This window comes from Ornithodoros turicata, chromosome 1 (genome assembly GCF_037126465.1).
Source record: "Ornithodoros turicata isolate Travis chromosome 1, ASM3712646v1, whole genome shotgun sequence".
Taxonomy (NCBI): Eukaryota; Metazoa; Arthropoda; class Arachnida; order Ixodida; family Argasidae; genus Ornithodoros; species Ornithodoros turicata.
Genome location: NC_088201.1, coordinates 409,379 through 425,039, shown reverse-complemented (window position 1 = coordinate 425,039; position 15,661 = coordinate 409,379). Strand labels below are relative to the sequence as shown.

The following is a 15,661-nucleotide window of genomic DNA, read 5'->3' as shown; positions in this document are numbered from 1 at the left end:
TGCAATTAAAATATACCAATTATTTTTATTGTTTATTTGCTTACTTATTAGTATTTGCGTTATCTGTTAATGTCGTACGCGCTCCTGCTTCTCTGTCCAGATGGTCCAGATGTCCAGATAGTCCAGTAATTCACGTACGCCATTTTGTTCGAGTGTGGAATTGTACAGATTGATGTGCAACTCTCGTTTTAGGCGGATTTACTTGCAGGGCTTAAGTTATTTTATTATTTGAGTAGGGATTTATTTATCTAGGTTTTAATTATTTGGACATAGTCGCAATGGAAGAAGGTGTAAGTACAGAGTACAAGGAGTCTTTACGAGATCTGCAGTTCAACAGTAAGCCACTCATCAACATGCTCACCATTCTGGCGGAAGAAAACATAGGGCAGGCACCCAGGATTGTCCACACCATCGAAGAGCACTTGCAGAAGGTTTACTTTGACGCCGATGTCTCTATTTGTTCGCATGTAACTGACAGTAGAACTCGCTGGAGCCAGCTTGTAGCGATTGGTTTGACAGACAGTATGGCAATATTTTATTGCACAGTTGCTTGGACGATAATCTGATCACCAGTGTATCCGTACAACAAAGCAAACATTGGAGAGTGATGGTACTATTTCCTTGAGCCTGAGGAAATGTCACCACTTCTCTGCTCAGCCATGCAACTTTCCTGACGACAGAGATCAACGATCACCTACCCATACCGTGACTCCGATGTAGCACAAAGTTAGATGGACGGAATGCTTTTCTCTTTGGAACATGTGGCAGCTTGCACCACCTAGCCTGAATATTTAGTTACGTTCTTAACATCCCCGTCCTTGCCTAAAACAGCAACCCACTCCCTCGAGAGTTGTCAAAAATAGCCTCCGACTGGACACTGCGAGTGACAGTCTTGCTTGCATTTTACCTGCCCAGTGTCTACTTTCTGATTCTTGTACCCTGTCTTTATGCATTTCCTCCCTCATCGCAAGTTAAATACCGTATTTTCCGGTGTATAACGCGCACCCCTAAGAAGGGGCCCAATTGGAAAAATGTTGGATGTATAATGCGCACCACTACAAGCTTCTGTACTGTCAACAGTATACACAATATCATATATGCATATGCTGTACTTGAAACACATTTAGTGAAATCCGTTAAGCTCCGATGCGTCGCTATCGTATGGTGCATTCCATTAGCAGTGCTGGGTGAAATTTTTAGGCCCGGGAAGGACAAAAACTGTTCCACTGACAGTTGTTGATTGGTTTGCTCGAAAGAGTTTTTGACCAAAGCTAATCCGGGAAAAGCACGTTCTCACGCGTGTGCTTCCAACGATTGTTAGCATTCCATCGACGAAGCAAACCTGTGTGACCCCAAAATCTGCTCTAGTCTCGTCTCTAGTCTATACCTGAGTCTCGTCTCTGCTTTCCGTTCTCAAATGAATTCAAGATAATTGACTGCACCTTAAGCAGCATCATTAACCCCTGACCCTAAGAGATATAGGAGAAAGCCACGGAACATTCTGGAAGAGGCTACAATTTGTACGTCACCGACCTGAAAAGGAACTCTGCAGGAAAATATTTCCGCGTATAACGTGCAGGACCTCTTCAGAACACTTTTTTTACTGTATAATGCGCGCATTATACACCGGAAAATATGGTACTTGGCAGACAAGTGCGTAATAGACGACTCGCATAAATACCAAGAGGCAGCGCGAAACCATGCAGGTGGGAGTTCCATTTACCCCACACGTCCTCAGCAAACCCTGCATGTTACTCTCTGAGATTTCTTTTCGGGTGTATCGCATTAAAGGGATTTGAAATTGTGCTCAAATTTATCGCAACAATATTTGAGTTTGACTCTGGAAAAGGCACTCTCACAAGTTGAGCTCGCATAAACCACATTTGCCATATTTGACATAAACATACTCGTGTGTCATGCTGTTTGATACAGCAATATTTAGAGATGAGTATAATGATAATGGATTGACACGTGATAGAAATAGAATTATATGAGAGAGATATGACTCTCATCCTCCATTACTCCTAGATTGCCTGAGTTTTCATTATTGCTCAATTTGGCTTCTTGTTCCGTTTACCCTCTGCATTTATTTTTGAGACTCTTTTACCTGGTATATTTAAAAGTTGTCACCATGAAATCCAGCTTGGATTAAGCTTGCTACTGTCAACTTGCCTATATTCTTAACAGAGATGCCTCTTTTTGAGTGTGTCTTCTAATTTTCTAACGTATATCTAGGGTTCCGGGCTTTCGGAGTAATCCGTAAAAACGCAGTTAAAAAATTTGTTCGTTTCAGATTCATAAAAAAAAAACGGCTTTCGTGGGGTTAATATCCGAGTTATCAGCGAGAAAGTTGCGCATTCGAGACAGAGTATTTTGTGTGTTTCACGCTCCACCGCCCGGAATCGTGCATCATCTCAAAACTTTCTCGATCACGCGGAATTTTCCTCGCTCGTTCTTTCTGTGGGTGTCACATCACAGCACCAATTTCTTCCTCCGCATTTCAGAAACTAACCGAAGTAAAGAAATATACATACACCCTCCAGTAATGACTGAAAGTAAACCCCGAAAACCCGGAGCCCTATGTATATCGCGAACCTTTTGTCATAATTTCCGATGCAAGTGAAATACATACAGAGAACTGGCAAGGGGCATGAACCAGTGGCGTAGCCAGAGGGAGATTTCAGCTTCATTCTCCAGTACCAAACGGTTGAACCCCATGAACGGTTGAACCCCATGCACCTGCTAGCGGCAGCATGGCCGTCCGCTCGTTGGTGGTAACCAAGGTCGCGCTGTAGACTGGCAGGTTTGAATCCTACCAGCGGCTGTGCTGTCTCAGGTTTTCCCAAGACTTTCCAGACGTTCCCCTTGAAGTCGGCCCAGGACGCACACTAATCTTCCTGCTGTCTGTACGCCGCTCATAGCCACAGTTGCTTCGCGGCGCTAACGCGCAATCAAAATAGAAAAAAAATTCATGGTATGCACCATGCGGAAAAAAATGTTGTATCCCTAACACTGTCTGCAAATTTGGAGTGACTTAGTTGTGCAGTCAAAGTCCGCAGTGATGCAATTTGTTCCATTCCATTCTAGGTTCCTGTAGAATTGAAGATTCCTGTGCTATACCTAATAGATTCCATTATGAAGAATGTGGGGGGTGCCTACTGCACACTATTCATGCAGAACATCGTAGCCAACTTTTGCAGCGTATTTGAAAAGGTGAGAATAGTAGGGTTTGCTCAAGAGCAAAAGGCTCTTTTGAATTCATTTTTGTCAGAGAGGCTCAGTTTCCAGTGTGCGTGGACTTGCTAGTGATCACCCTTGACAGAATGGAATGAAATTGATGCAGAAAATACAATTGCAAATTTGCAGCTCCAGTCAGAGAAAGTACATTGGATGACAGGTTGTGTTTACACTGCCAGGGAGAAACTGCCACCCAGTTTTAAATACAGTCAACCCCCGTTTATCCGGACTTCATTTATCCGGATCCCGCGGTATCCGGACAAAAGGCACGGGAACGGATTTTCCTCCATGTATTTTGTTCTCGTTTATCCGGACTTCAGCTTCCGGACTCGGACAAGAATTCCAGGGAACGAAAGTCGAAAATTCTTGTAATCCAGCTTCAGATATCCGGACTACCGTGAGTAAAAGGAGACGCTGACCCCGCTTCGTCACCCTTTTCGCCGTGTTGGGGTTATTCCCGCCACACGTCAGGGACCTACATTCCTCCGTAGGGGAGACAACCGTGCACGATGACCCCCTTTTCTATTTGTGTGCGTTGGGTAACGTTGACCAGTCGAGTCATTTGGAAATATCTCGAGCACTGTGCGGTTCTAGAGGGGAAAACTCCAACCCGACGGCCTGCTGCTTACGGCCCGTTGGCCGATGAAGACATTCCCTAGCTGAGCTGCGATCCCTGATGCAGAGGCTCACTGCGACTGCCGTAGATGATGCTGCGATTTCTGACTACGTTGACGATGATAAGGATGATGATGCGTGTGCAGCTATGACTGATGACTGTGTGATTGCTGCTGTTGCCTCCGATGATGTGCAGCAAGACGGTGCCGATGACGCCAGTGAGAAACAAGGCTCCGACATTGACACTTTGCGTCCGTACTGACATTCTTCGAGCAGCGCAACAGCGTGGCTCAACTCTATGCAATTAGTAAAAGTTTGCAGGAATCGAGTGCCTACACTACTATGTAACAGCTGTCATTGACGAGATCTCTGTGTTTTAATTAAACCTTGCTCTGTAGGACGTTTCTATTCGGTCGTTTCATTTATCCGGATGCCCCGGTATCCGGACGATTTCGCCGGGAACGGCACCGTCCGGATAAACGGGGGTCGACTGTATGTCTGTTTGGCTGAGCACCGATAAACTAGCATCTATTTGCAATATAGTTCCTTCAAGGATGTCGAGTGAGCCCCCAAAACTGGTCTTGTTGGAGTGTCTATCATGTAAAAGTATCGGCTTTAAGAGATATTGATGACACTGTCAATATTCTCCCGTCGTTCCCATAATGCGCATAAATTAACTCCTCTTATATGTCAGCTTCAATTGTCAGTCCATGGTGATGTCACAGCCAACTTACAGATTAACAAATGTACATGTGGCAGTTTCTTTCTGGACTAGACTGGCCATTCCACTATGAAACTCCTCTTTGGGGACTAAAATTAGTAACTTCTTTTTCCCTCAGAATTGAGCTAAACACACGGGTGGAAATGTTTACGTTTTCAGTTTTTACACTTTTTGTCAACACCTAAGAAAGTGCCTTTTAACGTAATACGATGGTAGGTAGGATGATACACCACTCAATACAAAGAGAACCAATACAGCCAGAAAAGAGCATATTACGTACGCATCTAGACTGGTAATATTTATACAGTTTCACGATTTTTATGGATTTGCTAAAGATTTGCTAGATTTGCTAAGGTTTTTTTTTTAGTTCAGTTAGTGACATTTTGGATAGTGGTAAACCAGGGGAAAAGTATTGGTTTAAAATGCGGGGGACGTTGTATGTAAGCATTTGCCTTCCGTTCTAATTGCTGGTAGTATATGCTCGTATTGTACGCTGTCCTATGCATCCTATGCGCTGTCTTGCATCTGCTAGTTTATTCATACAAGAGACGTACCTATCATTCGCCAAGTGTAATTTTTTGACTACAAGAAATTTGTGAAGGTACCATGCAACATTTAGATAAAAATGTGATTCCGTCTGAGTAGTATATGAAACTGTGGCAATACGGCAAATGAATATGAAATGAATGAAATTTCTGCAATATGGTTAATCGCCCAATGTTTGTTATGGCCACTAAGGGCCCATACTAAATGACAGTAACATAAGTGGGAGTAAAAAAAGACTATTATAGATGAGTACTTTGGATAATAAGGTACAGCATCTGAACATAACACCAATGACGCCTGACAATGTTGCACAGAGATGTTGCACAGAGATGTTGTAGGTGCAAGTTCCACGTCATGTCTTAATATGCAAAGTGCACTCCCAAGACCTTTACGTGATCACCAAGTTGAGATAAAGGGATTGGGGTACGATGATTTTCTTACTTCTGTTATTATGGGAAGATTATGGCTTTAGTCTTACTTGGTTTACTTAAAAGAATGTTCGTACTAGCGATAAGCTGAGTGGTATCAGAGGAATAAGTGAATATGCTAGTGTCATCTGCATAGATTCTGTAATACGCATTCTTGTCTATGTCTACAATGTCATTTGTACACGGTGCCCCAGCTTAATGCAAACAGATTTTTTAAAAATATACATATCACTTTTTTCTAGATCAAGTCATTTGCAATATAGCTTATGCTGATGGGCACTCCTTAAGAGAGCACCAGTAAACTCCTATGACAATGTCATAATTAACTTTTTAATTACAAAAGCTACAAAGTTTTCCCATTGAAAAACATCTGTTCCCCTTGGTCACCTGATAGTGTAGCTGTTTTCAGAACAAAATTCCTTCGATAGATCGTCCGCAAAAAATTTGTGAAGGAACACAATTTCTTTTCTTTATTTTGTTCATTGCGCATCTCCAGAGGCGCGTCTTCCCTTCACCCCCAGTGTGAGAGGGTGAAGGAGCACAATGCCACCTCATGCGTCATAGATGAGCTTTATCTTGCAGAAACAAACAAACACAAATGTAGCGGGTGACGCTATCAGAACTGCCCTGATCTTGGGTTGCATTTTCTGTTTTCTTTTCCTCTCTTTTCAGGACGCAAGAGGCGATAGTGTGCTCTTTCACCCTCTCATATTGGGGGTGAAGGAAAGACGAGTCTCCAAAGATGCGCAATGAACAAAATTAAAAAAATGGTGTTCCTTCACAAATTTTTTGAGGACGATCTATCGAACGGATTTCTGTTGTGAAAATGGCTACGGTATCAGGTGACCGAAGGGACTGGATGTTCTAATTGGGACAACTTGGTAGCTTTTATAATTAAAAAGTTAATTATTGAAAGTTAATTAGGACATTGCCTTAGGAGTTTGCTGGTGCCCTCTTAATGCCCTTCTGCATATGCTATATTGCAATTGGCTTGATCTCGAAAAAAGTGATTTTAAAGAAATATGTTTGCATTTAGCTGGGCCGCCCTGTATATACGTGAGGCATTTGAGACATTTTACAGGAAGAGCGTTACATATATGATCATTGCGCTTGGGCATGTTAGTAAGTCCTTCCATGCACGCGATATGACGAAAGTTTGTGTGAAAGTCTATGATGGTTTTAAAATGGCACAGTTAGGGTTGAAAGGGATGTGTGTGCAGGGTGAGGACAAAACACGTCTGCAATTATTCAAGCTCCGGCAGACATGGACGGACTTGTTACCCAACCAGAAGCTGTATGGCCTGGATGAGCAAGTGAAGAACATGGACTCGGCCTGGCCCATCCTGGCTAAGCCACCACACATTCATATCAATCCAAAGTTCCTCAAAGCGGTATGTCAAAGGAAAAATTGTCTGTCTGGAATATATATATACAGTGGGGTGCATAAATATAGGGACACCACTGCTATGGTTTCATTGTTTGCAACCTGTTTTATCAGATAAAACATGGTTGAAAAGCATCCTTCTTTTCTAATTGCAAATTTGTTTGATACAATTTTTTTGAGCCACCTATCCAAAAGCGGTTGTAGCAAAGGAGGCTGAGGATGCAACAGCACCCTCTCGGCTGTCCCAATCTGTCAAGTTGAATCTAGACACTACAGAAGGGGATCAGTGTTGTTGGTCAGTCCTGCAAAGCCACCTTGTCATGGCTATGTTGTCATGGCCTTCCAGCAAGACAACCCAAGCTTGGAAAGTCATTGTGGAGAGTCCACAAGATCTGTGTCATACCTGACATACCTGTATAGTACCAGCAATGACCTACGGTGACACTGTTCCAGCCAATGGTGGCTTTTGTTATGCGTTGGCAATAAATTGGGCCCCCAAGTGTCCCTATATTTTTGCACCAGGTGGAAGGGGGTGAAAGAAACCCTGTGTTTGTGATTGATACTGTCATTTTTCATATTTTTATGAGTATGGAAAGCTAATCAAGGTTAACTGTCACTCGGACAGTTTTGACGAGAGAAGACTTGTGCTTTTGTAATGCCAAATCTTGATAAGCTTCTAGAATCCATTCCTGTTCAAAATGAAATCTTCCAAAAGCAGGGAGAACCCATCGCTTCAACTATGATGCCTAAAGTCACCCACTAATATCGGAGACTCTCATGAGCACAACATTATCGGAGCTGCAACTTCTCACGGATGTCAGTTAAGACTATCAGAAAAGTCAACGAGAAATAATGAATAACATCCACCAATGTAGCACAACAACACCATGCATGACCTCAACAAGAAATGGCTAACACAAAACTATGAAGAAACTGTTGTAGTCTAAGAAGGGAAACCTGTGCAAGATGATGACAACTCTACCTCTATCACAGTCTCTCTTTGGTCAGGAAACTATGGCGCTCTCCCTCCCCGGCAGTGTTCATGTTGCTGATGTCTTGGCACGCCTGTTTTTGGAAAGGTGCCTGGCAGTATTTGAGCGTGTGTCATGGTGCATTAGAACCCGCCTCGGGACTTTGTACACCAACTCTTGGGGCAATGAGGAAATCTTAGTTGAACAAAATTATTCTGTTCACTTAACATTCCCCCATTGCCCCAAGGGTGGTAGTTATCATGCTGGGAAATGAGACCAAATTTTTTTCCACTGTTATTATTAAGGTAGACCGGAGTTGTACAACAATTTTTTTTTTTAATGATTTAACCATGCCCACCAACAGCCATGGCCTAAATACACAAAAAATACTTGCAAACACAATAAAATCCTCTGTCATACACAACGTCACAGCCTGCGCAAAGAAAAAAAAGGAAAAAAGAAACATAATGCCTTGCAAACGAGTGATAGGAGAACTAGCATTGTACAGGTCTACATAAAATAAGTTGATGTTAACATTGCCTTGAGTTTGAGGGAAAACACATAGACTCATGAACCAGCAACCAAGTTTTAATACAAAGTGCAAGGGAGACAGGGTAAAAAGAAAGAAGTGTCGCGTCGCTAACTGCACAAGGGAACATGTGTGATTGCAAAGAATGGAAAGGTATTCCAAAGCAATAAGGGTGATTGCAAAAAGGGTGATATAACTCAGAAGTGAATAAGGAACAAAATGTGTTCCCATGTCTCTCTCCCATGGAATTAGTCAAGATTAGAGAAGTTAGCCAGGGGGTTCAAGCATGGAGTCTTCCTCTTTTTACAATGATTTTAGCGCTTTCAGCGGGATGCAGCCCCAACAGTCCCAGTCTGACATTTTACCAAAAAGCTTATTTGTAGATGAAAATTAATTGTTGAGAGGCATGAAATGTTGAAAAAGTCCCAATGCTTCTATGCAAAGACACGCACACATTGTGACACTGCGACTGTCAGCACGATGACTTGGTCAGTTGTCATTTCAGTTCTCCCAATGCATGGCTCTAGTGCTTTTTTTTATATTGTTTCCTCTGTTGGCAGTTCTATATGACAATGTGCGTTTGGATTACATGGTCAAGTGAAGTAACAGTCTGAAATGAGACACATATGCATGAGCCCCATCTCATCACATGGATTATGTTGCTTCAGATTCCAGTCTCGTAAAAATGATGGCTTACATTGTGCAGTCCTTTTGCATTTCATTTTTTAAACACGTATTTCATAAAGCAGCGAGGAATGCCCAGAAATGTATAATCTCTTTTCCCCCCTGAAATTTCCTAGTCTGCTATACCTGGAGATTAGTACCGGAAAGAGCAAATTATGCCGTCAAAATGGCAGGACGCACACCCTCGTCTTTGGGGTGTTGTGGAATCGCAACCAGTTACACAGCATGTCTTAGGCAGGCTAGTATGCAATTCGGATTGACATTCCAGCCATGCGACGCCTACAGAGTGAGACTGTGGATGAAATTGCATACATCAGTGAAATTATTCACTTTCTCCAAAAGCACTCTGCTAATTCATTGCCCCTTATTCCTGTGTCATGCTGGCAAGGTAATTGTGCTTGCTGCGCAAGAAAATTATTTGGTGTATGTGTACTACAAATGGCATTAATGGAGCTCAGAGAATCTGTGTATACAGCGGATGACATGATGCAAAATTCAACAGTATAGTTAAGTGGCTTAAAAAAATGTGCAATAAAAATGTACGCTATATTTTTTATATGATGTGACCCTGTGCATGTGCCAGAAATGACGGCACCAATGGGTGGAGATGGAACGTTTCCTGGTCTGCACCTCAACACCTACGAGAGAGAATTTTCTGGAAATTGAGTGACTTGAAGCATTTCACCTCCCAGTTTTGGATATGAGGCTTGAAAATAAGCTTGGAGTTGAACATGATGCCAAAAAATTTGTTCTCTGATTTTACGAGATGTCTTGCCCATTAAGTTGGAGCATAGGTGGTGGAAACACTTGTCTAATTCTTGAGAAATACATTATCTTGTCAGGTGAGGATTTAAAGCTGTTATGTGAAGAGCTATTTGGCCATTGTAAAAATACAACGCTGCATCTGTTGTTGGGATATTGATAAGTTGGTTGAACAACAAGATATTTGGAAAGAAAGAAGCAACCTTCCATTGCACAATGACACTAGCTACAGAGGTGATTTTGATAAGAAAAAATGGACAATGGATCCCTGCACGAATGAAATCCGCGATGCATTTAAGAAGACTACCACTTACACAGAAGGAATGGAGATCCTAGAGGATACCATATTGCCACACAGTGTCATAGAAAACTGCAGTGTTGCCTCCTGACAGAAGCTTCATGAATACCGTAGTTGTTTCTAAATGTTCAAAAACTGCACTGGCATTCAGATAAGCACTTTCAAGTTTTTCAAGAACATGGCCAGTTAGTCATAATTCTGCGAAAGGTTTTACTTATGCAGCTTGTGAGAGCTATGGGTCGATAAGTAGCAGGATCTGAGGATGCCTTTCTGGGTTTCAAGAGGGGGATTACGGTGGCAATTTTCCATGCAGACTGCCCTGTTCCCAAACATGGTTGACACATCGGATAGGTGATCAAGCATGGAGTACATAACCTGTTGATGGCCGTTGCTTTGGCAGACAGTAGGGAGCATGAAATTTATGGTGAATGGCTGATTACACTGCAATTTTCTTAGCCCTTTGTTTAGTTTTAAGGAATTCCCTACTATAATGAAACGAGTTAGAAATGCCTTGGCAGTGTTGCCTGAGGGCTTTAGCCTGTTGTTCTAGGCATTCACACACCTGATTTTGTGGAGTTTGCGCATCCACCTGGCCTTTTTAAAGAGCAAAAGATTTTGTGTACCTTTGAAATGTATCCTACACACAGTTTTGAAGCTTATCAGTTTCCTTGTACTCGCTTGTCCACCAGGATTTTGGCTCTCTGGGGAGGTGATTAGGTTATTGGCTTCTTCAGTCGTCGCCCTGTCTGAAAACTCATCCCAGTCAGCACCCTGTAGTTTCCATCTTGGTGTTTTGAAACAACAGGAAAATGGTGACTTCCATGAGGATTGTCCTCTACAGTCAGTTCCAAATCTTGCAAGAGAAATGGACTGCAAAGAATAGGTCTATAGTGGAGAAAGATTGTGTGTACATATGTTGAGAATATCACTTTGGCACTGCCCTGAAAAGGATAATGCAACGAGATGGGATTTTTTTGTGTGTTACATGTGCTAGTGGTAGGTAAACTGAGCAACAGTCTCCAAATCTGCAACTAGGTCAAGTTATTTAGCTGCAAGAGATCCTCCACCTTGCTAGACCCCTACGGAAAACTGTGTGTGTGCTTAGATAAGTTTCCCGTTCCATTGGAGGCTCATAATGGCGGCCGTACTAATTAGAAAAAAGATTTGGGGGAGTAATTAGCTCTGTATAACAAATGGCAGTCGACGAACCACTTAGAGACATGTTTTTTTCAGTGTGATTGCGAGTAGTTCCGTTTCCATGAATGCAACAAAATCATATTGTATGGACTCATCTCAACAAATCCGACAAATCTATTGGTCGGGATAACTGGATACAATGCACTTTTGTTGCATTCACATAACCGCAGCTAGTGCTGTCTTCCTCTCTGACTACCTTTTTCTCTGGCCATGACTTAAGTAGATAATCCTTCAACTTCCCTGAGAACTGGGTCCCATTGCGACTTGTGCTGTAACTGCTCCTTAGTCATATAACTTGACACCAACGACACCACTTCCTCCTGGAATTGCACGTGTTCTATTGATGGCAAAGGTAATCCGCAAAGTGCATCCGCTACGACGTTCTCGGAGCCCCTTTTGTATTCCACTGTGAAACTGTACGCCAGCAGACGTCCATCGGACAATCCGTCCAGGCAGTCTAGCAGAACTCCGGTGCGATAGTAGTGGCACCAACGGTTGATGATCTGTTCTCAAGGTAAAATGCCTCCCCTACAGATATATGGGCCATCTCTTGCAGCTCCACACTAGCGCTTCCCGTTCCCCAGCGGACTACTTCTCCTCTGCTGTTGAGAGCGACCTTAAGGCGAAGGCGACAGTCCTTAGTCCATCTTTCTCTGACACATCTGTCGTAACCATCTGGTGGTTCGGAGCTGGTGCTTAAGCTGTTGAAATGCATTCTCTGCTTCGTCGTTCCAGCCGAATGGATGTCCTTGTTGAAGAAGCTCAATCACATGCGCAAACCATGGTACGAATCGAGAATAGTACCCGGAAAGATCCAAAAAGGATAACGAGAGGATAGAGAGGTAGCAAGCGAACTGGTGGTATAGATCCATAACTTAAAAACCCAAGACTAGGGGGCAAAAAGGATCGCAGAGTCTTCGCATCCTCAGGGCGTTGAGAATGGAGTCAATCTTGGACAGCAGTGGCGTGATCCCTTCGGCTGTAATCCGATGTCGTCGAAGCAGCACTTCCTATTCAACGTTAGTCCCGCATCAGACACCCTCTTTAGTACTGCTCGTAAGACAACGATGTCGTCGAGATACACAAGGACCACTTTGTATCCGTTGTGTAGGTTGGCCATCAGCTTCTGGAATACCGATGGTGCAGAAGCTAACCCGAAACACACTGGCTTGAAACGGAAGAGTCCTGCGTGCGTAATGAAGGTTGTGAGGCTTGGACTTTTGAGGGCTCAACTCCACTTGATGGTAAGCTGATGTGAGTTCCAGCTTTGAAAAGTAATGAGCTCCTGCTTGTAAATTGAGCGTCTCCTGGACGCAAGGAAGTACAATAGCCTAATTCGGGGCCCGCAGAGCTACGCATAACCAAATAGTTGCATTTGGTTTTTGGACGACAACTATAGGCGAAATCCACAAAGCATGGACACGTTGGATGACACCCTTCCAACGGCAGTCGTATTAACTTTGCCGCAACCGGCGTCACATTGGGCTCCATTCCATGCCAGACCAAGGTCTCCACTGAACAAGTAACCAAACTCGCTTCTGAGGTCATTAGGCAGGTTGTCTGCATCCTTGGATACAGTAGCACAGCAACTTCCCAACGATTGAAATATCCGGATTGCATCCTGTCCTAGTAAGGTTGTCCCTTTTGGCACACCGTAGAACTGGATCAAATCCATCTTGGCTTGGAATTGGACGTGCACAAGGAAACATCCAATGACTTGGATCCTTTTGTTGCTGTAGTCCACAAGAGAGGTTTTGTCAGTGCGAACTTGTCCTTGAATCGCTCTTCGTAGAATGCCATCAATGACGCTGCCGAGTCGGTATCAACTTCTTCCCGCCGGTCGGTAGTCATTGTCAAAGTTATTGTCTGCCCTTGAACCAGCAGGCGTTCTCGCAGCTGGGGAATTGTTGTGCCTTCCAGAAGCTGATGCATGACAGCTTCCTCTTGAAATTCTCTCGAGTTGCAGAGCGCGGCTAAAGAACCAAGTTCTCCTACGAAAGCTTGCGTAGACTCACCTTCTTGCTGCATTCTTCCCCAGAGTTGATGATGGAGTAGAGACACATTCACTCATGTGCGATGAAGATGACTCTAGCGCATGAAATATTCTCTGTCCCTCGGCACCTAAGCAGCTTTCTACCAAGGTTCATATTGACGATTAGTCCTCTGGTGCTTTCCCACAGATGTTCTAGACAGTTTTCCCGGTGTCGCTATAATATTCGCTCAGTCAAGCAGTACTGGATACGTCTGGCTATAAATCGCATGACTCGATTGTTTTCGGTGATTAAATAAACTTGCGTTGTTTTTCAATGTGTGCCCTACACATACTATTAACCTGGCCTCGGGATCTAACACGTTTTTCCCACTTTTGTTTAAAACGTTTATTTTGATGTGAAAAGTTTAAGCATTTTGTTAAAATGAAGCTATTTAAGCAACTTCTTACATGGACGCACCAGGCATTACGGGGACAGAGACCGAAGTTGTCCCCGTTATGCATGGCGTGTCTATGGTTCCCATCAGTAATTACTGTCTTATAAGTCGCTTATTACTTCAGTTCATATTTGGCTTTTAAGCCGTCCTATCAGTGTTCATTTTCGTTGTACATTTCATTATGAACCGATGTGCTTCACTACAGTTTTAAACACGTTGAGCTCGTATTGTCGGTGATAACATTTGAATCTTTTGGGTAGTTTATACTAAAAGTTCCGTATTTACTTTCTTTACGCGAGTAGTATTTTGGTGAAAAGACCAACGCGGAAGATTGTCACCTTGAGCGACTACTTTATCCTAAAGCACGTAACCTGCTCTTTCCTACTGGTTCCCGCTATTGCACTCTAAAACCAGAACATTTGCCAATTACGTGTTAAGAACCGATCACTGTCCCGAATGATATCATTCTTACGCCAGAGTGGGACAAAAGGGATGAGCATGACTTTTGTGGCATGATGCGCTGACGCCAATTCCCACAAAAAGCCATACACCTCCCGTTATGAACAAATTGGGATGGAGAAAAGGATAACACCCAGAATTGTAATTCTGCCGGACGATGTCGATAAGATAAAGCTCCCTTTTTTTAGTGTCAGCGATCCCAATGCCATGAATGCAGCACATGGAGCGGAGTTCAGTGTACGCTGCGAACGTCTCCTAAGAAGACGTTTATATATGTATACGTGCTGTTGTACATATATCTAACAGAACATGTTTAAACGTGTTTTAAGAAAATTTTAATCTGTGTTGTTTTAATCTGTGAAGCGTGTTACAAACCGCATTTTAAAACGTTTAAACGTTTAACATGGAGCTCTACTGTTAATGTATTCTAGATAGCCATCTTTACACACTTTGGGAAGAGATGTATCTACTTAAGATAGCAATGGCTCTAGCATGTTCCCTTTAAAGACAATGTGCGTAATCATCCCACGATAATCTTTTTGAAGAACACTCCAACTATTTTTGCAGCTTGGATTGACTGACCAGCCAGTTGTAATGAGGAATGAGATTCCAACATGATTCGAGCTGAGTTACTAAATTAATGGGGTAGAATTTCCTGAAGTGTGGCCCCAATAGTGCTTTCCAACTATAGAAATTGGCTGATTCACTGCGCTGGAGATAGCCTCGGCATATCAGTCAGATCGGTTCCAGGATGTTCCAGTGAGCAAACTACATGTATTTAAAATGATGAAATTGTAGCGGCGTGTGCTTCTACAAAATCAAGTTTTATTTCGGAGCAGCCACTGTTCTCATAGCTCGGAAGAAAATTTTAGGATTAGCCAAAAACTACATTTACCAGAATAAAGTTGCAGTATCTGGTGAAAAATAAGCGTAAGAACTGGAAAGGGATAAATAAGGGGAGTCAGCCTTTCGCTTGAAAGAGGAAACAATATTTTTTAAGCACTCTACACGGCCATGAATTAGCTCTGAAGTCTGTAGTTTATATGCAGCAGATGAGAAAGGAAAAAGAGAAATTTTGCTCTCTATGCGTGCGATTCATTAAAAACGACTATGTAAACGGGTACCAAGTGGGCTTGGTGTTACATCTTTCCCTGCAAGTTGTGCCCTAAGAAATGTTATTGGATTCACATCATTTGAAAATTTGACGCTTCTTATACTGTTTGATGCTCCACAAATGACGCTGATTGCGGCTATGACGGCGTGCAGACTTGGACAGATGGAGAGAGGACAGCAGGAAGGATTAGTACGCGTCCTGGGCCGACTTGAGGGGGAATTGTGCTGAAAGTTGGGGGAAAGTCTTTGGAAAACCTGAGATAGCACAGCTGGCTAGAGGATTGACAGGA

The 15,661-nt window shown here is 43.0% G+C and overlaps 1 protein-coding gene across 9 annotated transcripts in view; it reads left to right on the top strand.

Moving 5' to 3' along the window:
• The first annotated feature begins 143 nt into the window (after positions 1-143).
• Positions 144-15,661, top strand: part of LOC135377207 (pre-mRNA cleavage complex 2 protein Pcf11-like) — a 98,079-nt gene continuing 82,561 nt past the window's right edge. For 7 of the 9 annotated variants that reach the window (XM_064609495.1, XM_064609494.1, XM_064609497.1 and 4 more), the window contains exons 1-3: positions 144-431; positions 3,088-3,213; positions 6,768-6,938. In XM_064609495.1, coding sequence (XP_064465565.1) covers positions 279-431; positions 3,088-3,213; positions 6,768-6,938 — 450 coding nt within the window. In that variant the 5' untranslated portion in view covers positions 144-278. Of the gene's footprint in view, positions 432-3,087; positions 3,214-6,767; positions 6,939-6,978; positions 12,617-15,661 lie in introns of those variants that run through there. The other 2 variants (XM_064609500.1, XM_064609499.1) reach the window with 2 other exon arrangements.